Here is a 25,000-nt window from a genome sequence, read left to right as displayed (position 1 = left end):
TCGTTTTATGAAAAGACGTAATCTCTCCATCCGCACACGAACTACCGTCTCGCAGCAACTGCCAAAAGATTACGAAGAAAAGATGGCCACTTTCCGCGCATACTGCAAAAACAAGATCACTGAAAAAAAGATCCGGCCAGAGCACATCACCAACATGGACGAGGTTCCCCTCACCTTTGATATCCCCGTGAACCGCACCGTGGAGAAAACAGGGACCAGAACGGTGTCTATACGCACCACAGGGAACGAGAAGTCATCCTTCACTATAGTTCTCGGTTGCCAGGCTAATGGCCAGAAACTTCCACCCATGGTCATTTTTAAGAGGAAGACTTTGCCAAAAGAAAAGTTTCCAGCCGGCGTCATCATCAAAGCTAACCCGAAGGGCTGGATGGACGAGGAAAAGATGAGTGAGTGGCTGAAAGAAATTTACGTCAAGAGACCGGATGGCTTTTTCCACAAATCTCCGTCCCTATTGATCTGCGACTCCATGCGCGCCCATCTCACCGATGTTGTCAAAAACAAAGTGAAGCAAACTAATTCGGAGCTTGCCATCATTCCGGGTGGATTAACTAAAGTACTCCAGCCGCTAGATATTGGTGTCAACAGGTCGTTCAAAGTTAAACTGCGAGCTGCGTGGGAGCAGTGGATGATAGAAGGCGAACACACATTCACCAAGACAGGGAAACAGCGCCGGGCGACTTACGCTACTATCTGCCAATGGATCGTGGATGCCTGGGCTAAGGTATCAGTCTCAACTGTGGTCCGAGCTTTCACGAAGGCCGGAATCATCACTGAACTGCCAGGTAACAGCAACGACACTGACTCGGATTATGACGAGAGGGATCCGGGCATGCTGGATGCCGTAATCGCCGAACTGTTAAACTCGGACACTGAAGATGAAGAATTTGAGGGATTTGTGGACGAGGAATGAACTGAAATAAGTATACCGGTAGTTATTATATTTATAGTTATTCTTATAGTATAAGAGTGTATTGTGTTGTATTTTACGTGTTACAATTGAACAATGTTGAGAGTTATTGTGAACACGTTTAATAAAGTTTGACTGACTGACTTATCTGACTGTTTTGTTTCGCTTAATGCGCCTTATAGTCCGGTGCGTTTTATATATGAAAAAAAATTGAAAATAGACCATTCATTGACAGTGCGCCTTATAATCCAGTGCGCTCTATAGTGCGGAAAATACGGTATATACATACATACATATATATACATATATATACATACATATATATATATATATATATATATATATATATATATATACATACATATATATACATACATATATATATATACATACATATATATACATATATATACATACATATATATATATATATACATATACATACATATATATACACATATACATACATATATATACATATACATACATATATATACATACATATATATATATATATATATATACATATATACATACATATTGTTTTTAAGTTTTTAACACTTTTCTGAAGGTTTTTTGTAAATAAATAATAAATAGATTTCAGAAAAAAGATTAATAGAAACCTTTATATAAATATATATGTATATATATATTTACATACATATAAATCTATATAAATCTATATATAAATATATATATGTATATATATATATATATATATATATATATATACACATATATATATTTATATAAAGGTTTTATTAATCTTTTTTTTTTTGTTCTTAAATCTATTTATTATTTATTTATTTACAAAAAAATGTCAATAATTCATATAAAAGTAAAAAAACAACAACTATAAACTGGTAGTGGGCCCACCACTCATGGGAAAAACTGCTGGGGTCGGGTGCGCTGTCACACAGGTGGCAGTGATGGTCAGGGACCTCGACGGACCAGACCCGGGCAGCAGAGGCTGGCTCTGGGGACGTGGAACGTCACCTCTCTGTGGGGGAAGGAGCCGGAACTAGTGCGGGAGGTGGATCGCTACCAGTTGGTTCTGGTGGGGCTTACATCTACGCACAGTCTAGGCTCTGGAACCGTACTCTTGGATAGGGGTTGGATTCTATTCTTCTCCGGAGTTGCCCAAGGTGTGGGCGTCGGGCTGGGGTGGGGGTACTCACAAGCCCCCGGCTGAGCGCCGCTACATTGGAGTTTACCCCGGTGGACAAGAGGGTCACCTCCCTACGCCTTCGGGTTATGGGGGGGAAAACTCTGACTGTTGTTTGTGCCTATGCCCCAAACCGCAGTTCTGAGTATTCGGCCTTCTTGGAGACCCTGGCGTGATTGGGAGGAAGGGCCTCCCTGATCTAAACCCGAACAGTCGTTTGTTGTTGGACTTCTATGCTAGTCATGGAATGGCCATAACAAACACCATGTTCGAACATAAGGATGCTCATAAGTGCACGTGGTACCAGAGCACCCTAGGCCAAAGGTCAATGATCGATTTTGTAATCGTATCATCTGATCTGAGGCCGCATGTTTTGGACACTCGGGTGAAGAGAGGGGCGGAGCTGTCGACTGATCATCATGTGGTGGTGAGTTGGATCAAGGGGTGGGGGAAGACTCTGGACAGACCTGGTAAACCAAAACGGGTAGTGCGGGTGAACTGGGATTGTCTGGAGGAAGCCCCTGTCCTGGGGATCTTCAACTCACACCTCCGGCGGGGCTTTTCAGACGTCCCTGTGGAGGTTGGGGGCATTGAACCTGAGTGGGCGATGTTCAAAACCTCTATTGGTGAACCTGCGGTGATGAGCTGTGGTCTCAAGGTCTTAGGTGCCTCAAGGGGCGGTAACCCTCGAACATCGTGGTGGACCCCGGTGGTCAGGGAAGCCGTCCGACTGAAGGAGTCCTTCCGGGTTATGTTATCCGGGAGGACTCCGTTAACAGTTGCAGGGTACCGAAGGATTAGAAGGGCGGCAGCCTCTGCCGTGTCAGAGGCAAAGCAGCGGGTGTGGGAGAAGTTCGGAGAAGCTATGGAGAAGGACTTTCGGTCGGTACCAAGGTGCTTCTGGAAAACCATCCGGCACCTCAGGAGGGGGAAGAGAGGGACCATTCAAGCTGTGTACAGCAAGGGTGGGACCCTGCTGACTTTGACTGAGAAGGTAATCAGTCGGTGGAAGGAGCACTTTGAGGAACTCCTTAATCCGACTAACACGCCCTCTATGGTAGAGGCAGAGCTGGAAGCTGATGGGGGATCATCGTCAATTTCCCTGATGGAAGTCACTGAGGTAGTCAACATTGCATGGAAGTCTGGGACAGAGCCTAGGGGTTGGAAGACTGGGGTGGTGGTTCCACTATTTAAAAAGGGAGACCAGAGAGTGTGTGCCAACTACAGGGGTATCACACTTCTCAGCCTCCCTGGTAAAGTCTACTCCAAGGTACTGGAAAGGAGGGTTCGGCCGGTAGTCAAACCTCTGATTGAAGAGGAACAATGCGGATTCCGTCCTGGTCATGGAACAACGGACCAACTCTTCACTCTCGCAAGGATCCTGGAGGGGGCCTGGGAGTACGCCCATCCGGTCTACATGTGTTTTGTGGATCTGGAGAAGGCGTATGACTGGGTCCCCCGGGTGATACTGTGGGAGGTGCTGCGGGAGTATGGGGTGAGGGGGTCACTTCTGAGGGCCATCCAATCCCTGTACGCCCAAAGCGAGAGTTGTGTCCGGATACTCGGCAGTAAGTCGGACTTGTTCCCAGTGAATGTTGGCCTCCGCCAGGGCTGCGCTTTATCACCAATCCTGTTCGTGATTTTCATGGATAGGATATCGAGGCGTAGTCGTGGAGGAGAGGGGTTGCAGTTCGGTGACCTGAGGATCTCATCGCTGCTCTTTGCAGATGATGTGGTCCTTATGGCATCATCGGTCTGTGACCTTCAACAGTCACTGGATCGGTTCGCAGCCGAGTGTGAAGCGGTTGGGATGAGGATCAGCACCTCAAAATCTGAGGCCATGGTTCTCAACAGGAAACCGGTGGATTGCCTACTCCGGGTAGGGAATGAGCCTTTACCCCAAGTGAAGGAGTTCACGTACCTCGGGGTTTTGTTCGCGAGTGATGGGACGATGGAGCGAGAGATTGGCCGGAGAATCGGAGCAGCGGGGGCGGTATTACAGTCACTTTACCGTACCGTTGTGACGGTTTTCTCGGATGGGTGGCTGGCGTCTCCCTTAGAGATAGGGTGAGAAGCTCAGCCATCCGTGAGAGACTCGGAGTAGAGCCGCTGCTCCTTTACGTTGAAAGGAGCCAGTTGAGGTGGTTCATCATCTAGTAAGGATGCCACCTGGGCGCCTCCCTAGGGAGGTGTTCAAGGCACGTCCAGCTGGGAGGAGACCCCGGGGAAGACCCAGGACTCGGTGGAGAGATTATATCTCCTCACTGGGAACGCCTCAGGATCCCCCAGTCGGAGCTGGAGGATGTGGCCCGGAGAAGGGAAGATTGGGGTTCCTTACTGGAGCTGCTGCCCCCACGACCCGATCCCGGATAAGCGGTGGACGATGGATGGAACTATAAACTAAAAGAAAAGTTGGATTTGTGTTTCTGAAGAGAGCGTCAGTACTCGTTAAAGTTTTGTATTTTAAAAAAGAACTTAAAAACTTTTATAAATTTAATTAAAAAATTTGAGGACCTAAAAATCTTTTCAAAAAATATATACAGGATTTAAAAATATTTCTCTAAATTAATTATTTAAAAAAGGACTGAAAAAATTTAAATACAACATGTGAATAAATTCAAGAGCTAAAAACATTTAAAAGTAAAAAGATGAAGAAACATTTTTTATATTGAAAGATATAAAGATTTGAGTCTTATAAAGATATAAAAACCTTTAAATATAAATAAATTGATAATTAAGGACCTAAAAAGATATTTTTAAAAAATCTATATTTTAATAAATCAGAGAACAATTCTTTTTTTTTTATAAATACTAAATTACCTAAAACAATAAAAAAATACCAAATCTACACGTACATGCTTGGAGTCCTTTGAAATAAGAATAATTGATTACTTTGAGTATTTGAAGTCAAATAAAAGCTTAAAGAGAAATAAAACTAATCACCTAAACGTTGCTGCAGCTGTTGCCGTCATTCATCACTTTAAAGCTGCTTATTGTGGTCTGCAGAAACAGCTGTTTCTGGGGCTGATGGAATGTTTCAGCCTGTCTCGACAGGGCAGCGCGCACACACACACACACACACACACAGCTAAAAAATGCCCCCTGACCCAAAAATTACTTGAACACAAGACATTCCGTATATAAACATCTGAGTAGCAGCATTAGCGACGGCGGCAGCAGCAGAAGCAGCAGCAGCAGCAGCAGCAGCGGAAGCAGCAGCAGTAGAAGCAGCAGCAGAAGCAGCAGCAGCGGCGGCAGCACCGGCGGCGGCAGCAGCACCGGCGGCAGCACCGGCGGCACTAACAGCACCACCAGCAGCACTAGCAGCAGCAACACCAACAGCTGCAGCAGCACCAACAGCTGCAGCAGCACCAACAGCTGCAGCAGCACTAACAGCAGCAGCACTAGCAGCAGCAACACCAACAGCTGCAGCAGCACCAACAGCAGCAGCAGCACTAACAGCAGCAGCAGCAGCAGCACACATAGTTTGAGTGAAAGCAGCAGCAGCAGCACTAACAGCAGCAGCAGCACACATAGTTTGAGTGAAAGCAGCAGCAGCACTAACAGCAGCAGCAGCACTAACAGCAGCAGCACCACCACTAACAGAAGCAGCAGCAGCACTAACAGCAGCAGAAGCAGCAGCAACAGCGGCAACAGCAGCAGCACTAACAGCAGCAGCAGCACTAACAGCAACACTAACAGCAGCAGCAGCACTAACAGCAGCAGCACTAATAGCAGCAGCAGCACTAATAGCAGCAGCAGCAGCACGAACAGCAGCAGCACGAACAGCAGCAGCACGAACAGCAGCAGCACGAACAGCAGCAGCAGCAGCACTAATAGCAGTAGCACCAACAGCAGCAGCAGCAGCAGCAGCACACGTAGTTTAAGTGAAAGCAGCATTAGCACTAGCAGCAGCAGCACTAACAGCAGCAGCAGCAGCACACGTAGTTTGAGTGAAAGCAGCAGTAATCACAGGAACAGTTGCAGGAACAGAAAGATGAGATGCAGTAATGTGGAAATGACTCTCTGCATTAATTTCTCTGCAGCATTAAAACTGAAACGTCTTTATGCATCCTCTCTCTCACCTTCTAAGCAGAGCATGTCTTCCTGGCTCGCCCCGGCTCGATGTGTGAAAGTGAATCTGACAAAGAAAGAAAACACAAGTTCAAACACAGACTCCTCTCTCTCTGGCTGCGTCCTACCACAATAAAAGCCTCCTCGCTCCTCTCTCTCCGTCATGAACTCGGTAAAGTTTTCTCAAAGAAAGAACAACGAGTATGTTTAGCCGATAACTGTAGTCGTTGCTTAATTAAGTAAAAGTTGTTAATTAAAGTTATGGAAATATTCTACAAATATTACGTCTTCTTTTGTCTGAACATTAAGAAATGTCTAAACATATTGTGTAAAAAAAGAAAGAAAGATGTTTTGTAAAGATTTTACAGATTTGTGTCTAAAATAGATTATTATTTTTTGTTTTCAAATATTTTAATACAAAGTATAAAGTTGCATAAAATGGAAATACACAAGTTAGGTACAAGTACTGTGAATGTGTACAGTTTCAAGTTTCAGTATTTATTGTATTTGTATTTTCATCATCGAGGCTCTTGTTTTTAAACAAAGTGCTTCTGAGGACACACACATACACACACACACACACACACACCTGGCGTGTCAGTGGGTGATGGGAGATGTAGTCTTCTCTCTTCTCTTGCTTCCATAGCAGTTATTTGTTTGCTGAAGAACAAAAATAGCTTCATTAATCACCTTAGTCTGCAACACACACACACACACACACACACACACACACACACACACACACACACACACACACACACACACACACACACACACTAACCCAACTACTCAGCAGCACTATGCATGCTATATAAATATCCTGTCAGTGTTTGAGGTTGTGTATTGTATATTGTATACAATGGAATATAGATTTCAAATCAATCAGCAGCTTTAACATTTCTTAAACTAAATGTTATGTTTACAGTGCTGGAGCATATAACTTACATTTGTTAATTTTCATAATGTTGATGTTCGATACAATTTAATAGCATTCCATTAGTCCCCCTTTGTGAACATCACACACACCAGACTCCATTAAAAAAATGACAATTTAAAAACAGGATTGAGATCTCGCGATAATTGTGACTAGCGGGAGATCTTGGTTTGTTGTGATTGGCAGTGCTGGAGGTAAATGAAGAGAAGCTACTCGGTGGGTCCGATCAAAACATGATGTATTCTTCTGAGTGATCTGTCAGTTCAGGTAGATGAGCGTTATGCAGATAAACACACCTGTTCATAGAGGCTGGTGGGTGGAAAAGAGGATTTAAAATGTGGTTGCGCGTTAGCCGGGAGTTAGCCTGTTAGCTGCGACCCATTACCTTGTTACAACACGTGAAGTCGAACTGTTTACCGTTATTACATTATAGTTACAATCCCGGGACAATCCCGGGACTAACCCGGAATAATGTGTTGAACAACATACTTTACTGAAGAGATAAGTATATGGTCTAAATGGGTGTTTTTAATTCCACTATTTGATTTTGTTTGCTAAAATAGCGTAAAATATAATGGAAGTCTGGTTTAATATATACTATAATTCTGAGGTACTTGTACTTCACCTGAGTATTTCCATTTTCTGCTACTTTATACTTCTAACTTTTACTGCATTTATCTGACAGCTTTAGTTTGAGTAATTAAAACCACCTTTACCGACTGCAACATTAAAGTGATGAACACATTTATGCATCAATAATTATAATATATTAATCTGCATAACAAGTACTTTCACTTTAAGTATCTTTTAATCCTACACTTTTGTACTTTTTACTCAGTGGTGGAAGAAGTATTCAGATCGTTTACTTCAGTAAAATTATTCCACATAATAAAACTTCACCTGTAACACTGTTTTATATTAATAAATACATTTGAACAGGGCTCAGTGTGTAAAGCTTCATCCTTTCATTTGCATTAAAACCCTCACTGCTTCACAATGAAAGCCTCGCCAGGCCTCCAGGTCAGAAAGACAACAATTTAAATCAGTCTGCAGGTTTTCTTTGTCCAATTATTGTCTAGAAATAATTTATTTTATCATGTTTTTGTTTGTATGGAGTCATAAGAGTGCCATAAAAAAGATACATCTGTAAAATAATGAGAAAACACATGTAGCAGGAAATTAAGAATAAATATTTGTTCATTTACTTTTTGCAAATAAATGATGTTTATATATATTTTAATTTATTTTTATATGATGTTTATTTATTTGTATTTTTCTTTTTCCAATTGCTTTGGAATAAATAATAAGGTAATATAAAGAGGGAGAAAATAAAAGCTATATACAGAAAGTCATTTATGTATAATAAATAAATATATATTTAAAAATGATGATTCATTTAACTTATCTTTTTATTTCCACATTTATTTGCTGATTCATTTCTTATGGCACTCCCAAGACTCCATACGGTGTTTACTGAACTTTATTCGTCTTCATTTGATTCTCTCTGCGCAGCTCTGGTAAAACCAGCGATGTCCGTCGTCATCCAAACCCGCGGCGAGGCGGGTGGCGGCGTCGCGGCCCACCTGCAGTGCCCCCTCTGCGGCCACTTCTCCAAGAGCCACGCCCACCAGCTGACCCACATGGCGGCGTCCCACCCGGCCTGCCTGGACGGCGTGGCGGTGGGTCGCCTCGGCAACATCGTGATGTACCAGAGCACGGCGCGGCTCTTCCACTGCGCCGACTGCTTCCACACCAGCCGCGACTTCACCAAGCTGTACAAGCACATCATCTCCAAACACTGCCTGGACCAGAGGGAGGGCGGCGGCGAGGAGAAGGCGGGGGAGGATGGCGAGGAGGAGGAGGAGGCCGGGAAAGATGAAATAAAGGAGGAGGAAGTGGAGGTGAAAGCGGAGGGAGATGAGAGTGTGCTGATGTTTGACGGCGCCGGTTACAACTGTCTGATCTGCGGCTGGAAGACGAAGCTGAAGGGTCTGGCCGTCAACCACGTGGTGAGGAAGCACGACATCCCCAAAGCCTACGCCGCGCAGGCCGTGAGGCGGGACGCCGCTACCTTCAAACAGGCGCAGGGCGGTGGCGGGGCGGAGGAGGAGGAGGCGGCCGGGCTGAGCGGGGAGCTGAGCGGCGAGCTCCTGAAGGAGGAGATGGAGGCCACGGCTAAAGTCGTGCGCTTCATCTCAAACCGCTTCGTGTGTCTGATCTGCGGCTGGAAGACCAAACTCAAAGGTCAGCGGCGGCTTCCTCCAACAGTTCAGTCCAACGTGTGAACATTTCATTCTTTAAACTTCAACTCACTCGAACGCAGACACGCGTCACCTGAGGGTTCACGAGGTCGATCCGATGGCGTGCAGAGACCTCGTTAACCCTCAGGTGACGACGTGTCGGGACGTTTAACGGATCAAATCGAGGTCTTTAAATGTCCTGTCACAGAACATAACGTAAGGAAATATATAATATATAATATATATATTATATATTATATATTATATATGCAATAAATAAATATTTAGAGCTATTTAATAAATGCTATAAATATATTCAGAAATAAACAAACAAAGTTTTTCCCCACATGTATTTATTTATTTTTTGCATTTATTGTATTCAGTATCAGGCCGTGCATTTCACACCTAAGCCTTCAGTGATGTCCTACCTCCTACCTGAGTTATTCCCCCTCTTAATACCGTCATTATGACGCCATGGATCTAGAAACTATACATGTAGACAGAACGCAGTATAACCGGGCGGTGCATCACCCGAACAACAGAGTTATATTAATATTTAGAAACATTTAGTTGTAGCATTCCCAGCAGTACACTGTGCAGCGCCTCTCGGAGGCTGTGAGCCGGGGTACCGCTCGTAGTTAGTGATTAGAAAGTGGCGGAAAAACCCTTTTCCCGCCTGTGATAGGCGCTAAATCAAATCAAATTTATTTGTACAGCCCAATATCACAAATTATACATTTGTCTCAGTGTTTACAGACTGTACAGGATACGACACCCTCTGTCCTTAGACCCTCTGTCCTCAGACCCTCTGTCCTCAGACCCTCTGTCCTCAGACCCTCTGTCCTCAGACCCTCTGTCCTTAGACCCTCTGTCCTCAGACCCTCTGTCCTTACACCCTCTGTCCTTAGACCCTCTGTCCTTAGACCTTCTGTCCTTAGACCCTCTGTCCTCAGACCCTCTGTCCTCAGACCCTCTGTCCTTAGACCCTCGCATCGCACAAGGAAAAACTTCCTAAAAGAAACCCCAAAATTAAAGGGGACGCTAGCGTCGGGGTTGGCCGTTCTTCTCACGATGTCTAGCTTTTCTTGAAAGGTTTGTCTTGAAAATGTCGTAATTATATCTGCGACCACATCGATCTCTTCTCCTCCTTCAGACATTGTGGGTTGTAGAAATCTAAATGAGCTCGTTCAAAGGTTGCTAGCTCTGCCTCTCAATAGTGCGTATCCAATCAAAAGACGTGGACGTGCTGACGTTATCGTACGCCTGCTAGCTGGCCCCGGTGTCGCCAACTCGACATCTGATTGGTTAACGCCACAGTTTTGTCTCCGTTCACTTTAAGCGACAGGCGCCCGCACTGTTGCTTCTGAAGGCCTCAGGGCAGATCTCTTGGACCCTGGCAACACATCATGCTGAAATATGATTGGATAAAAGCTCTAACATAAAGGCCAGACCTCCAAATCTTCATCTGAGGCTGGAAGCAGCGCAACCAAGAGGAAAGCTATGAAATGAAGAGAATAGACTCTGGGGAATAATTTAATACATATTTGTGGAAGAAAATATCTAAAAATGAAATGTATATTCTGATGCTGTTTAGGCCAGCAGAGAAGGCCTTGCTGGCCCTGACGGCCGCCACTGGTTGTATTATAGTTTCTAACTTTGTATTTTCTACCTGTTGCAGGTTTCGCCATCAGCCACGTGGTGCGCAGCCACGATGTGGCTCGCCCCTACGGCTGCAAAGACTGCAGCCGCTCCTTCTTCCTGCCCAGCCGGCTGCAGCAGCACGTCAGCGCCGCCCACCGGCCCGGACGCTACGCCTGCCCCTTCTGCTGCTTCAGGTCGCACTTCCTGGGAGGCTTCAGGAGGCACTGCAGCCGCTGTAACGCCCGGGAGGAGGAGGGAGGGGGAAGGGTCGGGGGGGAGGAAGAGGAGAACGAGGAAGAGGAGGAGGAGAGGAGAGGGGCGAGGAAGAGGAGGAGGACAGTGAGGGTGCAGGAGGAAGACGAGGAGGAGGAAGAAGAGGAGGAGGGGAGAGTGGCGAGGAAAAGATGGAGGACAGTGAAGGAGGAGGACTGAAAGTTGTTTACACGTTACTGATGCTAATGCTAATGTGATGCTAACAGTTAAAAGCTACGTCGACGTTTCTGTGTTCAAAACTCAAAACTGTGAGAAACATTTTGTTCCACTTCATGATGAATAAAAGTTTGTTTTTTAAATATAAAGACATTTCCGGTTCAGGATGTATGGAGGGTTTTTAGTGCCAAATTCTACATACAAATTTTAATTCATAACTATTTTTATTTTTATACATAACTATATATATATATATTTATTTTTTTGAATACATAACCATATATATATTAATACATATATATATATTATATATATTAATACATAACAATATATATAGTTATGTATTAATATATATAACATGTTATATATAGTAATATATAACTATATAACTATATAATATATATATATATATAATATATTTATATAATATATAATATATTAATACTAACATATATATATAGTTAATAATAACTATATATATAGATAATAGATAGATATAATATAGTAATACTAACGATATATATAGTTCAATAATAACTATAAGTATATATATATATAGTTAATAATAACTATATATAGATATATATATATATATAGTTAATAATAAGCTATATATATATATATATATATATATATATAGTTAATAATAACATATATATATATATAGTTAATAATAAAACATATTAATATATTACTATATATATTATATATATATAGTTAATAATAACATCTATATATATATATATATATATATATATATATATATATATATAGTTAATAATAACTATATATATATATATATATATATATATAATATATATAAAAATCAATATATATTAATACATAACTAATTAAATAAATGAGGACAGATTTATTTCGCTGCAGCAAGTTACACTAGATAAATAAATATATAAAGATATATAAATGTAAATAAATAAATAAAATGACGGATATATTATATAATATTAAGCATTAAATCACATAATTATGTACTTTTGGTAATTTAAGGACATTTTGATGCTCACACATTTTACGAAGTCGAGGAAGAAGAATTCTGTTGAAATATAAAAAAAGAAACAGATACAAATATATAAAATATATATTATATAACAAAATATAAAAGTATATTTATAAGCATTTACATTTATTTATAAGCGAATAAAAACCAGAATGTAAAAGCAGAAAAACACCAAAAAGATCAACAAAGTTAATTTTCTTAACTAGTTAAATAAGTAAATTAATAAAGCCTCAATTATCAAAGAAATGTTTAATGAATAAAAAGTGTGTGTGTGTGTGTGTGTGTGTGTGTGTGTGTGTGTGTGTGTGTGTACCTGATCCCCGCAGTGAAGATGACGTCGACAGTAAACAGAGTCTGCAGCAGCGATGAATATTTCTCATTTATTTAGCCAAAAACATACAAAACAAACCCACCAATCACACGACACGTCCTCGCGCTACACGAGCGACAGCGTGAAACACCGAAGCACGAAACAACTTGAACATCCCATAATCACTCTGCCAAGTGGAGAGAGGAGGACACGAGACATCGTTTCCACTGCAGGAACTCTTCACGGCTCCAGATGTTCGGATCATGATCATCGATATTCTGGAGCGTCTTCGTCTTCGTCTTCCTCTCGGCGCTCGTCTGCGTGTCAGCAGCCGGACGCCGTTTAGACATTTGGTTGTAAATGTCTCCAAATTTCAAACATTGGGGTCAAAACAAAGTAAAAACGATAAAAATGTGAAAAAATCGTTCACACATTTAAAAAAGAAAAGTTAAAGTTTGTTTGGATGAAAGCAAAGCGAGCAGAGATTTATGAATGAATGACGGCGTGAATATGAAACACGTGAAGGAGTCTTCTGACGCTGGAGACGTCTGGCCGCCGCGTTCCTGCAGTGGAAAAGACTTGAAATAATTTAAAGGAGCTTTGACCTCCCCGCTCATCGAGAACCACCGCACATCTTAACCTCCACGAGGAGTTCGTACAGAAACAGGCACAACTCGGCTTTCTGCGACGCCACAAATAATCCTTTAAAGCCGAGGAGCGACGCCGCCGTCCCGCCTCTTTGTCCCGCCTCTTTGTCCCGCATCGTTGTCCCGCCTCTTTGTACCGCCTCGTTGTCCCGCCTCGTTGTCCCGCCTCGCCAACATATGAGGAAAATAAGAAAACCTTTCTATGAAACTTCACCTCATTCACATTTTGTAGTTTCATTTTGGCAGCTGGAAGTCGACGCGCTGCCGTCCCACATATGGCTCTGGTTACCTTTCCCAGAATCCCCTGCTGCCTGTCAATCATCCAGGTGTTTGTTAACGCCTGGATGATTGACAGGCCCCTCTGTTCTTCTTCACGACGCTGAAGAGGTCAAATGTGTCGTGGGCACCACGCCCCCTCCAAGGCGGCCATGTTGATCCCTCTCAGGTCGCCGAAGTCGTCTCCGTCTCCATCGCAGTACTCGCCGTCGTCGCCGTCGTCGTCATGGTCGTCGGCGTGGTCGTCGAAGCGCCTGGTCGACGCCTTCTGCTGCAGAGACATTCAGACACCAGCGGGAATGTTAACAATTTTATTTTTTATGATTTTATTAATTTTAAATTACATTTCTTTATCTTGTTCCACAAAATCAAATGGCAATAAAAGCATTTTATAGATTATTATATATTATATTATAATTATTATAATATTAGAATATATTATATATATATAATTAAGATATTAATAGTATTATAATATTATTATTATTATAATATATTATATATTAATATATTATAATCATATATAATATATCTACTATTATTATATTATAATTATTATAATAGTATTACTATATTATTATATCACATTATCATATATAATAATTATATAATATTATATATATATTTAATCACAATATATATATTATAATATATAAGATTGTAATATTTATAATCTTATCATGTAATTATTCTATATTATAATATGTTATATCTAATAATTTATATATTATAGAACATATTCATATAAATCATTTCTCAGATTATATAATAATTCATTTATATTAAATATATAAATTATAATCTTATCTATTCTTCCTTGAATGGTTATAAATATATATATATATTCTATATAATATATATCATAATATTATAATATTATACATTTAATATATAATATATTATATGTAATAATTTTCTATATTATATTATATTAAAACATTTTATATAATATTATATATTATAACAATATTAATACTGTTTTTTGTAATTAGTAGTTCAAGCAATTTGTCAACAAATGAAGAAAAATATATTTTCTCGTTATTAGTATTTTAATAATTTTATATAAAAATTGTAAACAAATCAAATGACTGAAAATATAATGAAAGAATGATGATAATATAATATAAAATCTGGATTTTGTCGAATTATAACTTTTACCGTTCGAACCACCGGCTCTCTGAAGGGCGGGCAGACCATGTGGAAACGAGGGATGGCCACGTGGAAAACTTCTTCTTTATTAGCTACAAGACAAACAACACATTTATGATGCTTCAAAATAAAAGATCTGCAGCTGCTTCAAAATAAAAGAGCTACCCAGTCTGTGGAAGGTGTAGTGACCCTCCATGTACTCTGACGGGGTGGAGAAGGTGGTGCAGCTGGCGTACTCGTGGACTTTCCCCGGAGTCATGACGGGAAACTCTCCTGCACACACACAGACACACAAATTCAGCAGGTAACACCAGGTAATCCCAGCTGAGCTGCACAGGAGGTGACGTGATGGCGAGCAGCGTACCGACCACGCCGGGCCCCTGAACTTCCTCCACGTTGCCGTCGGAGGTGGTGATCTTCCAGTAGCGGCTGTCGAGCTGACAGGCAGCTTCAGGCGACGCGCTGGTCGACATCTCTATTCTGAAAATACACGTGTATTAAAACACTGGAAGAGGAAAAGGCTACGTCACAGTACGTCACACTACGCCCGTACGCTACGCCACTACGCTACGCTACGTTACGCTACGCTACGCCACTACGCTACGCTACGTTACGCTACGCTACGCTACGTTACGCTACGCTACGTTACGCTACGTTACGTTACGCTACGTTACGCTACGTTACGCTACGTTACACTACGCTAGGTTACACTACGCTAGGTTACATTACGCTATGTTACACTACGCTATGTTACACTACGCTATGTTACGTTACGCTACGCTAGGTTACGCTACGCTACACTACGTCACAGTACGTTACACTACGCCCGTACGCTACGCTACGCTACACTACGTTACGCTACTACATTACGCTACGCTATGCTATGTTACACTACGCTATGTTACGTTAGGTTACACTACGCTACACTACGTTACGCTATGTTACGTTACGCTAGGTTACGCTACGCTACACTACGTTACGTCACGCTACACTACGTCACGCTACACTACGTCATGCTACACTACGTCATGCTACACTACGTCACGCTACACTACGTCATGCTACACTACGTCACGCTACACTACGTCATGCTACACTACGTTACGTTACCAGCCACCTGATGCGGTAGGTGAAGAAGAAGTGCGGCGGGTGCACGGACGAGAGCTCAGGCAGGAAGGAGGTAGAAACGGAGACGGTGATGTCTCCGGTGGTCGCCACGCAGCTCTTGTCGTGCACATACCTGCAGACACAAGAGCATCACAGCGAGCGGTGAGTTATCAATGAGCAGCGCGAGCACTCGAGACACCTGGTCACGCAGGTCACCTGAAGATCTGGTCTCTGATGATCGGGTATTCGCCGCTGACCACGTTGTGCACGTACGCCGTGAACCACTCCAAGAAGCAAGAACCTGAACGCACAAACATAAGAAATAAATACACATTTGAAAAATTTAATAAAAGATAAATGTGTAATTTTAAAGACGAATAAATAAACCAATAAATACTAAATGTGTAAATATGAAGAGAAATAAAAGAATAAATGAGAAGGTGACCTGTGATGAACATGTCGATGGCCGACGGATCCTGAGCCGTCTGATCCTGAAACACAAACAGCTGTCAGACCACAGATTCATGTGTGTGTGTGTGTGTGTGTGTGCGTGCGTGTGCGTGTGCGTGTGTAGCTTTTCTTCAGACGTCTAAAGATCCTAAAAGCTTTTACTGACGATTGCTGAAAGATTTTTATTATTTCGGGATTATTGCCATTAGTTTCCATTTACTGCGTTTTATTTATTTATTATTATTTATTCACTATTAATGTTTAGTTTCATTTTTATGCAATCGTTATTGAAAACATGTTTTATTGAGTGAAGTTCTCCAACCTATTTTACTTGTTTATTTTTTACATCTCAAAGAACTTTTATCCTTAAATTAAACTAACAAATATTCTGCAGATTCATTTCTCGATGAATCGTTTCGTCTATAAAATATCTTTAATTTTGTATTTATTTTAGAATTGCTGCTGCTGACATTAATTTGACATGTTTTGATCATTTTGTCTATTAATGCATTTGAATAATTACATTTTTAAAACAGGGCGTTATGTCAACAAACATTTAAAAAGGCTTAAAATGCGAACTTAATACATTTTTGGTGGTTATGATCATGATGAAAATAATGTTATTATATCATTAATGCAGTTTTTAGACGCAGACATTTGGCACCTCCAGGGTTCCTTTAATAAACTTACGATTAAACTTAATTCTTCACTGGCAAATGTATGAAGGAGATAAATCAAAGTCAAGAATTTCAATTTAATAAACGTTTTGTTGCGTTTGTTTTGGAGGGTTCATGCAACGATTTGTAACCCTACAAAACAAAACTTCTAAGACTTCTAAAGTGAGGGTTGATTCTCTGCTCAGTTTCTGTCCAGACCTTTATTTTGAAAGGATTACGTACGGGGCAGGGGTAGAAGCTCTCGAACATCCTGCGGCCCTCGGCGGGCTCCAGAGCCATGTACTGGCTGAGTCCGGTGTGGAAGCAGAAGGTGAGCGGGAGGCAGCGCCGCATCCCCTTCCTCTGCTGGAAGCCCCCCGCCGCCGTCTCCACGTCCAGCAGCACCTCAGAGCGGTAGTGGTTAGACAGGGACATGCTGCCCATCAGCCTGAGAGACAGACAGACAGACAGGTGGAGAGACACACAGTCAGACAGACAGACAGACAGACAGACACACAGTCAGTCAGACAGTCAGACAGACAGACAGTCAGACAGACACACAGTCAGTCAGACACACAGTCAGTCAGACACACAGACAGACACAGTCAGTCAGACAGTCAGTCAGTCAGACACACAGTCAGACAGACAGTCAGACACACACACAGACAGTCAGACACACAGTCAGACAGACAGTCAGACAGACAGTCAGACAGACCCGGGGATCACCAGCTTCTGCCCGTTGTGGATGCGGTACGAGCAGCGGTAGTCGTCTGGGAGTCTGAAGCCGATCTGAGCCTCAATGTCGTTAAGCTCCACCTCTGTGGCGCCCTCTGGAGGAGAAAACAAACGCACCTCTGAACATCTGAACACCTCGAGCTGCAACAATTCATCTATTTGTCAAATATTAAATTACTCTGCGACTGCTTTGATCATTTATTAACTGGTTTGTAAAGTTTTATGTGTGTTTTACTCCTTTATAAAGCTTTGAGACGTCTTTAATCATTTTGAGACAACGAATGAAGAGTGCTCCGCTGCAGCCATAAACATCAGCAGCGGAGCAGGAAGTCTTCACATTAGGAACATTTCAGAAAACAGAAACAAAGTTCTAATAATAAGATCATCAGAAATCTGCAAAGATAAAGGATAAATACATTTAGTATTTTAAAGTCAGCATAATGGACATTTAAATAAGAAATAATAATCCTACATCCTCCCTGATCCAGACACTAATACTCTGTTACAGGAGAAGTCCTGCTAAGTGTTGGAGCAGTGCAAGTACAACCAGGACAACGTTAACGTATAAGATGTCAATCAAACATATACGAGACCTTTGAGCGACGCGATCATGCGAGGACATTTCTGCAGCAGGAAGTCCTTCAGCTGCTCCCAGGATCTCTTCAGCAGCGCGTAGTGCTGCATGTAGCGGCCCAGGTCTCTGTAGGACTGTTTGAAGAGGCAGTACCAGGACACGCCGCTCTGCAGCCGCTCCGCACTGTACACACACACACACACACACACGCACACGCACACGCACACGCACACACACACACGTTACTCAGGGAGCTGTTGGTACTGGTAGGAGACGTGTACAGAACACGTGTACTCACTCAGTCAGCAGCCAGTGTTTGGAGCAGAGACATTTCCACAGCGGGTTGTGTTTGGACAAGTCGTTCAACCTCCTGCTGACAAAACTACAGCTACAGAGAGACGGGTCATTTGTGTCAGTGAGACGGTTAGTTTCAATAGACACACAAACATCAGATGACATCAGGGACATCCTCTCCAACGTCTCTTTGCTGCTTTTATATCAGAATAAACTGAACACATGTTTTTTCAGACATTTGAAGTGACGATTTTATTTCTGTGACTTTAAGTTGTTACTTTTCTGACACTTCAGCAGCCTCTAAGAATCCCTCTGAAACTCTCAGTCGTAACAGCGATTATTTATATCAGTTAATAATTATTTCATGCCAAACATTTGCTGCTGTCCGAGTATTGTGAAAGCAAAAACATTAGAAGATGTCACTTTGATCATAACACACATTTTCACTATTAACTGGGAACAAAGTAACGAAGTACATTTACTCAAGTATATATATATATATATATATATATATATATATATATAATATATATATATAATGTATGAGTATTTTTACACTGTGGTACTACTTTTACCAAAATAATATATCCGAGTACTAATCAATAAGAAAACATTGGACATTAAGTATTTAATCAATACATCCAGAACAATCAGCATATAAAGAAATAAAAACAAAAACATTTGAACTCTGTGATTTAGTTTAATAATACATTTTACTTTTGGTACTTTAAGAATATTTTGATGCAAATACTTTTGTACTTTATTTTGAATGGAGGACTTTTACTTTTAAAAGTACAGTATTAGTACTTTTAATGCCTTAAAAAGGATTTAATTACTTCCTGTATATATTATTTTTAAGAACAATAATAACTGAGCTGTTGTGCAGTCAGAACCAAACGTAAACAAACAGTTAGCAGCTGTTAGCTCGCGGCTAACTGAACACAACATGTTTATCTTATAAAAAGTTAGCTCGTGTTAGCTCTGAGCTACATGACAGCTACTGTTTGAGTCTGATAATAGTTTACATTTTCTGAAATTAACTGATCATATCGAAGTTTCTGCCACTCTTTATTACAAATTAGCACACAATTAACAGCTAGTTTCGATGCTAGGGTAGGCTAACGAGCTGCTCTGTGTTTATTTATGAATAAACAAACTTAATGTTTACTCCCAGTTCCTCCAGTGTGCTGTGGAGGTTACCAGGTCGGTGTGTCGGTACATACTGGATCAGATCTCTGAAGCCCAGGTAGGATAAGACGTGCAGCAGCGGGTCTGAAGGGAGCTGATCCATCCGGAGCTCCGTGTTAGCTGCCATTGTTAGCGTTAGCAACACTTTCTTCTTCTTCGTTCATCTCTTTAAGGGCTGCGTTAAGGGGCATTACCGCCATCTGCTGGGCGGGAGGGCGCACCACAGTTATCTGGCTTCATTCTTCACATCAATACTCTCAGGTGACTCTTAATTCATTTTTCAAGAACTTTATTGAAAAGGATTAAATGAAGAATAACGTGTTCAAATTATCTGTTTGTAATATTAAAATGATTTATTATAATTTAAAATGTATTAATATTATTATACTTGTTTTTAATTGTTTTATGGTTATTGTTTATATGAGGTTCTATTTGCACTCTTACCCACTTTATATGACCAATTTTCCTCTGGATACATTAGTTTTATCCCATTTTATCTTATACCCATCAATCAATAACAATTCTGCTTAAAACTCTTGTTATTGTTTAAATGAATTATTATTTACTTGTATTCTTAGTTTTTTACTGTAAAGCTTGTAACTTTGTTTTGAAATAATAAACATGACTCTGAAATCTGCATAAAGAGGACTTTTACTTGGTATTACTACTTTTATTAAGTACAATGTCTGAATACTTCTTCCACGTCTGTATGTAAGTATGAACTGTACGACAGGTGATCCAACTCTGTTTTAAGACTTTCACCTCAGTATCTGAGAGTAAATATTTGCAGTGATTTGTACCGAGTCAGCAGTTAGACAGAGATTTCAGCAGCATGTTTAACTTTATATTTCTTTTCGATCGCTTTATTTTAACTGTCATTATATTGTTAATGTTTTTTAGTTGAATCTGCTCAGCGTGGGCGTTGATCTTTAAAGGTTTGAAGTCAGAACGAATCTGAACTCCGACCTGAGCTCAGCTTTTGTTAATTTACTCAGCTGATGATTTACAAACAGCTCGGGAACAAAAGTTCGTACGGTCACTGGTGCTGTGTGGGAGGAAATAAGTTATGATAGCTCATCATTTTAGTGACAAATCAACGTTTCCTTCAGTGGCAACATCGCCATCGGAAGACCAGATTGTTTGGTTATCTTTGTGTGAACATATACACATGCTGAAGACACAAAACGACCACAAAAAGACAAAACGTCCACAAAGAGACAAAACGACCACAAAGAGACAAAACGACCACAAAGAAACAAAACGAGACAAAATGACCACAAAGAGACAAAACGTCCACAAAGAGACAAAACGTCCACAAAGAGACAAAACGACCACAAAGAGACAAAACGAGACAAAACGACCACAAAGAGACGAAATGACCACAAAGAGACAAAACGACTACAAATAGACAAAACGACCACAAAGAGACAAAACGACTACAAAGAGACAAAACGACCACAAAGAGACAAAACGACCACAAAGAGACAAAACGAGACAAAACGACCACAAAGAGACAAAACGAGACAAAACGACCACAAAGAGACAAAACGAGACAAAACGACCACAAAGAGACAAAACGACTACAAAGAGACAAAACGACCACAAAGAGACAAAACGACTACAAATAGACAAAACGACCACAAAGAGACAAAACGACTACAAATAGACAAAACGACCACAAAGAGACAAAACGACTACAAATAGACAAAACGACCACAAAGAGACAAAACGACTACAAAGAGACAAAACGACCACAAAGAGACAAAACGACCACAATAGGACAAAACGAGACAAAACGACCACAAAGAGACAAAACGAGACAAAACGACCACAAAGAGACAAAACGACCACAAAGAGACAAAACGACTACAAAGAGACAAAACGACCACAACCACAAAGAGACAAAACGACCACAATAGGACAAAACGAGACAAAACGACCACAAAGAGACAAAACGAGACAAAACGACCACAAAGAGACAAAATGACCACAAAGAGACAAAATGACTACAAAGAGACAAAACGACCACAAAGAGACAAAACGACTACAAAGAGACAAAACGACCACAAAGAGACAAAACAAGACAAAACAACCACAAAGAGACAAAACGACTACAAAGAGACAAAACGACCACAAAGAGACAAAACGACTACAAATAGACAAAACGACCACAAAGAGACAAAACGACTACAAAGAGACAAAACGACCACAAAGAGACAAAACGACCACAATAGGACAAAACGAGACAAAACGACCACAAAGAGACAAAACGAGACAAAACGACCACAAAGAGACAAAACGACCACAAAGAGACAAAACGACTACAAAGAGACAAAACGACCACAACCACAAAGAGACAAAACGACCACAATAGGACAAAACGAGACAAAACGACCACAAAGAGACAAAACGAGACAAAACGACCACAAAGAGACAAAATTACCACAAAGAGACAAAATGACTACAAAGAGACAAAACCACCACAAAGAGACAAAACGACTACAAAGAGACAAAACGACCACAAAGAGACAAAACAAGACAAAACAACCACAAAGAGACAAAACGACTACAAAGAGACAAAACGACCACAAAGAGACAAAACGACCACAAAGAGACAAAACGAGACAAAACGACCACAAAGGGACAAAACGACCACAAAGAGACAAAACGAGACAAAATGACCACAAAGAGACAAAACGAGACAAAACGACCACAAAGAGACAAAACGACTACAAAGAGACAAAACGACCACAGAGACAGACAAAACGACTACAAAGAGACAAAACGACCACAGAGACAAAACGACCACAAAGAGACAAAACGACTACAAAGAGACAAAACGACCACAAAGAGACAAAACGAGACAAAACAACCACAAAGAGACAAAACGACTACAAAGAGACAAAACGACTACAAAGAGACAAAACGACTACAAAGAGACAAAACGACCACAAAGAGACGAAACGAGACAAAACGACCACAAAGTGACAAAACGAGACAAAACAACCACAAAGAGACAAAACGACTACAAAGAGCCAAATGACCACAAAGAGACAAAACGACTACAAAGAGACAAAACGAGACAAAACGACCACAAAGAGACACTTTTAATCTATGGCTGTTGACCTTATGTGGGGGGGGGGGGGGGGGGGTTGCTCTCCACTTCTGCAGTTTGTTGGTTGTCCTGAGCCGGTTGAGTCAAAGTAAACATGTTGAGGATTCACATGAAACTCGTCAGTCTGATTCACACTTTGACCCTTTGGTCAATAACCCCCCCCCCCCCCCCCCCCCACAGACAGAGACAGACAGAGATAGACGGACTGAAGACGACAGACTCTGCTGGATCTGAGGTTCTGCTTGTTGGAGATCTGGATCATGGTGGACCCCACATGGAAACCTGTTCTCCTGCTGATCCTGCTGCACGTCTGCCTGGCAGAACATGGTACCTCCTCATAATACTTCATAATACTTCTTAAAGTACTCGTTATCATACCGCGGGTACGTGTAGTAGATGTAGGAGTCGTGAAAGTACAAACTGAAGTAATAATACTGGTAGTGAGTTGTAGGACGGTGGTTGCAGTGTTCAAATAAAGTGGTAATAATTCATATTAAAATGTAAATAAAGGAAATATTCTAAAGAGATTTGAATTACTTTATTAAAAATTATTACGACTTTTTTTAAATATTTAAATGTTTAGGTCTAAAAACATTACGACTTTTAACTTAAAATATAAGAAGTTTTTTCTTAAACTATTAAGACTCAGTCTAAAAATATTAAGATTCTTTGTTTACTTCTTTCTATATAATACTATTACGTTTTTCTCAAATCCATCTCCTGCATGTAGTGAGTGTAGCGTGTATAACATGAGCTGTGAGTGACATGTGAACAAAGCCCTCTGCACAAAGCTTCAGAATATAGAGAGGAATGAAAGTGGAAAGTTTGGTGTATGTAAGTGCTGCTGAAGTGGAGACTTCTGCTGAAGAGTGTGAGAAAAAGCTCCTTTAGAGAAAAGCTCCTTTAAAGATATGTATTGTAACATTCATACATGTTGTACACACTACAGGTGAACAGAGTCATACATGTTGTACACACTACAGGTGAACAGAGTCATACATGTTGTACACACTACAGGTGAACAGGGTCATACATGTTGTACACACTACAGGTGAACAGAGTCATACATGTTGTACACACTACAGGTGAACAGGGTCAAACATGTAACTAACAGATATCATGAAGCTTCCCCACTTCATGACTCACATCAACACAAGTTTATATTACAAGTGTTTAATATGTACATGAGGCGTTATGTAATGTAGCTGTTACACACACAGTTACAAACACACACTCTCATGTTCTCATGTTTCCTCTCGTCTGAAGAAGATGTTCTGGAAGATAAAAAGTTTAAAGTGGACTTTTGTTTAATAATGTGTTCTGTAGTGTTCTTCGACAGCCAGCGGGCCTCACAGCTGTTGTTCAGGAGCCGGAGGGCCAATAGCATTTTTGAGGAGATGAAACCAGGTGAGTTACCTGAACATGTGTTAATGCTCATACTTCTGTACATAACATTTTGAATGTCGGACTTTTACTTGTTGGGAACCACTGTGTATTATTATTATTATTATTATTATTATTTATAATGTGTAAAACAATAAAATAAAAAGTAATTTGCATAATTTATACTATTATTATTATTATTATTATTATTATATTATAAAATTAACAGTATTATTATTACTTATGTATATTATTTTATAGATATAATAAGTTTCATTAAAATGATTGTGCTGTATTAATGATGATTATTATTAAAAATGAAAACCCATTTATGTATATTATTATTATTGATGTATATTATTATTATTAATGTGTATTATTATTATTATTATTATTATTATTGTTAATGTGTATTATTATTATTATGGATGTGTATTATTATTATTGATGTGTATTATTATTATTATTATTGATGTGTATTATTATTATTGATGTGTATTATTATTATTATTAATGTGTATTATTATTATTATTATTATTGTTAATGTGTATTATTATTATTGATGTGTATTATTATTATTATTGATGTGTATTATTATTATTATTATTGATGTGTATTATTATTATTAATGTGTATTATTATTATTATTAATGTGTATTATTATTATTAATGTGTATTATTATTAT

At 40.3% G+C, this 25,000-nt stretch overlaps 3 protein-coding genes across 8 annotated transcripts in view; 2 read left to right on the top strand and 1 right to left on the bottom strand.

Moving 5' to 3' along the window:
* The first annotated feature begins 7,258 nt into the window (after positions 1–7,258).
* On the top strand, positions 7,259–11,560 carry LOC115004944 (chromosome alignment-maintaining phosphoprotein 1-like). 3 transcript variants are annotated; one of them, XM_029426698.1, is made up of 3 exons: positions 7,259–7,317; positions 8,614–9,345; positions 11,020–11,560. In XM_029426698.1, the coding sequence occupies exons 2-3, from the start codon at positions 8,631–8,633 to the stop codon at positions 11,412–11,414; spliced, it is 1,110 nt and encodes a 369-aa protein (XP_029282558.1). In that variant the 5' UTR covers positions 7,259–7,317; positions 8,614–8,630; the 3' UTR covers positions 11,415–11,560. The 3 variants fall into 3 exon arrangements, with proteins under 3 accessions (XP_029282558.1, XP_029282557.1, XP_029282556.1); XM_029426697.1 differs by having other exon boundaries at positions 7,266–7,368; XM_029426696.1 differs by lacking the exon at positions 7,259–7,317 and having other exon boundaries at positions 8,541–9,345.
* Positions 11,561–12,790: 1,230 nt separating this feature from the next.
* On the bottom strand, positions 12,791–19,996 carry fbxo3 (F-box protein 3). 4 transcript variants are annotated; one of them, XR_003831900.1, is made up of 13 exons: positions 19,851–19,996; positions 18,632–18,721; positions 18,353–18,516; positions 17,740–17,854; positions 17,268–17,472; positions 16,364–16,409; positions 16,135–16,219; positions 15,929–16,051; positions 15,176–15,291; positions 14,977–15,084; positions 14,821–14,903; positions 13,676–13,933; positions 12,791–13,561 (listed from the first exon to the last, which is right to left on the bottom strand). XR_003831900.1 is itself a non-coding variant. In XM_029426695.1 (12 exons), the coding sequence occupies exons 1-12, from the start codon at positions 19,940–19,942 to the stop codon at positions 13,775–13,777; spliced, it is 1,386 nt and encodes a 461-aa protein (XP_029282555.1). In that variant the 5' UTR covers positions 19,943–19,996; the 3' UTR covers positions 12,791–13,774. The 4 variants fall into 4 exon arrangements, 1 of the variants encoding a protein (XP_029282555.1); XR_003831901.1 differs by having other exon boundaries at positions 12,791–13,557; XR_003831899.1 differs by having other exon boundaries at positions 12,791–13,552.
* A 3,194-nt stretch (positions 19,997–23,190) lies between these two features.
* The window catches only part of LOC115004947 (prothrombin-like), an 11,736-nt gene continuing 9,926 nt past the window's right edge, over positions 23,191–25,000 (top strand). Inside the window, exons 1-2 of the mRNA XM_029426700.1 lie at positions 23,191–23,257; positions 24,257–24,337. Of these exons, the coding sequence (XP_029282560.1) occupies positions 23,191–23,257; positions 24,257–24,337 (148 nt within the window). The remainder of the gene's footprint in view (positions 23,258–24,256; positions 24,338–25,000) is intronic.

This window comes from Cottoperca gobio, unplaced genomic scaffold (assembly GCF_900634415.1).
Source record: "Cottoperca gobio unplaced genomic scaffold, fCotGob3.1 fCotGob3_230arrow_ctg1, whole genome shotgun sequence".
NCBI lineage: Eukaryota > Metazoa > Chordata > Actinopteri > Perciformes > Bovichtidae > Cottoperca > Cottoperca gobio.
This window is presented reverse-complemented; position numbering and strand designations above follow the sequence as displayed.

Excerpts from the sequence above, each read along its gene's own strand:
- LOC115004944 (XM_029426696.1), top strand. The coding sequence starts at position 8,544 with ATGGCACTCCCAAGACTCCATACGGTGTTTACTGAACTTTATTCGTCT. Across the intron at positions 9,346-11,019 it reads CTGGAAGACCAAACTCAAAG|GTTTCGCCATCAGCCACGTG; the intron begins GTCAGCGGCGGC and ends TACCTGTTGCAG.
- fbxo3 (XM_029426695.1), bottom strand. The coding sequence starts at position 19,942 with ATGGCAGCTAACACGGAGCTCCGGATGGATCAGCTCCCTTCAGACCCG. Across the intron at positions 17,855-18,352 it reads CATGATCGCGTCGCTCAAAG|AGGGCGCCACAGAGGTGGAG; the intron begins GTCTCGTATATG and ends TTTCTCCTCCAG. Across the intron at positions 15,085-15,175 it reads TCAGGGGCCCGGCGTGGTCG|GAGAGTTTCCCGTCATGACT; the intron begins GTACGCTGCTCG and ends GTGTGTGTGCAG.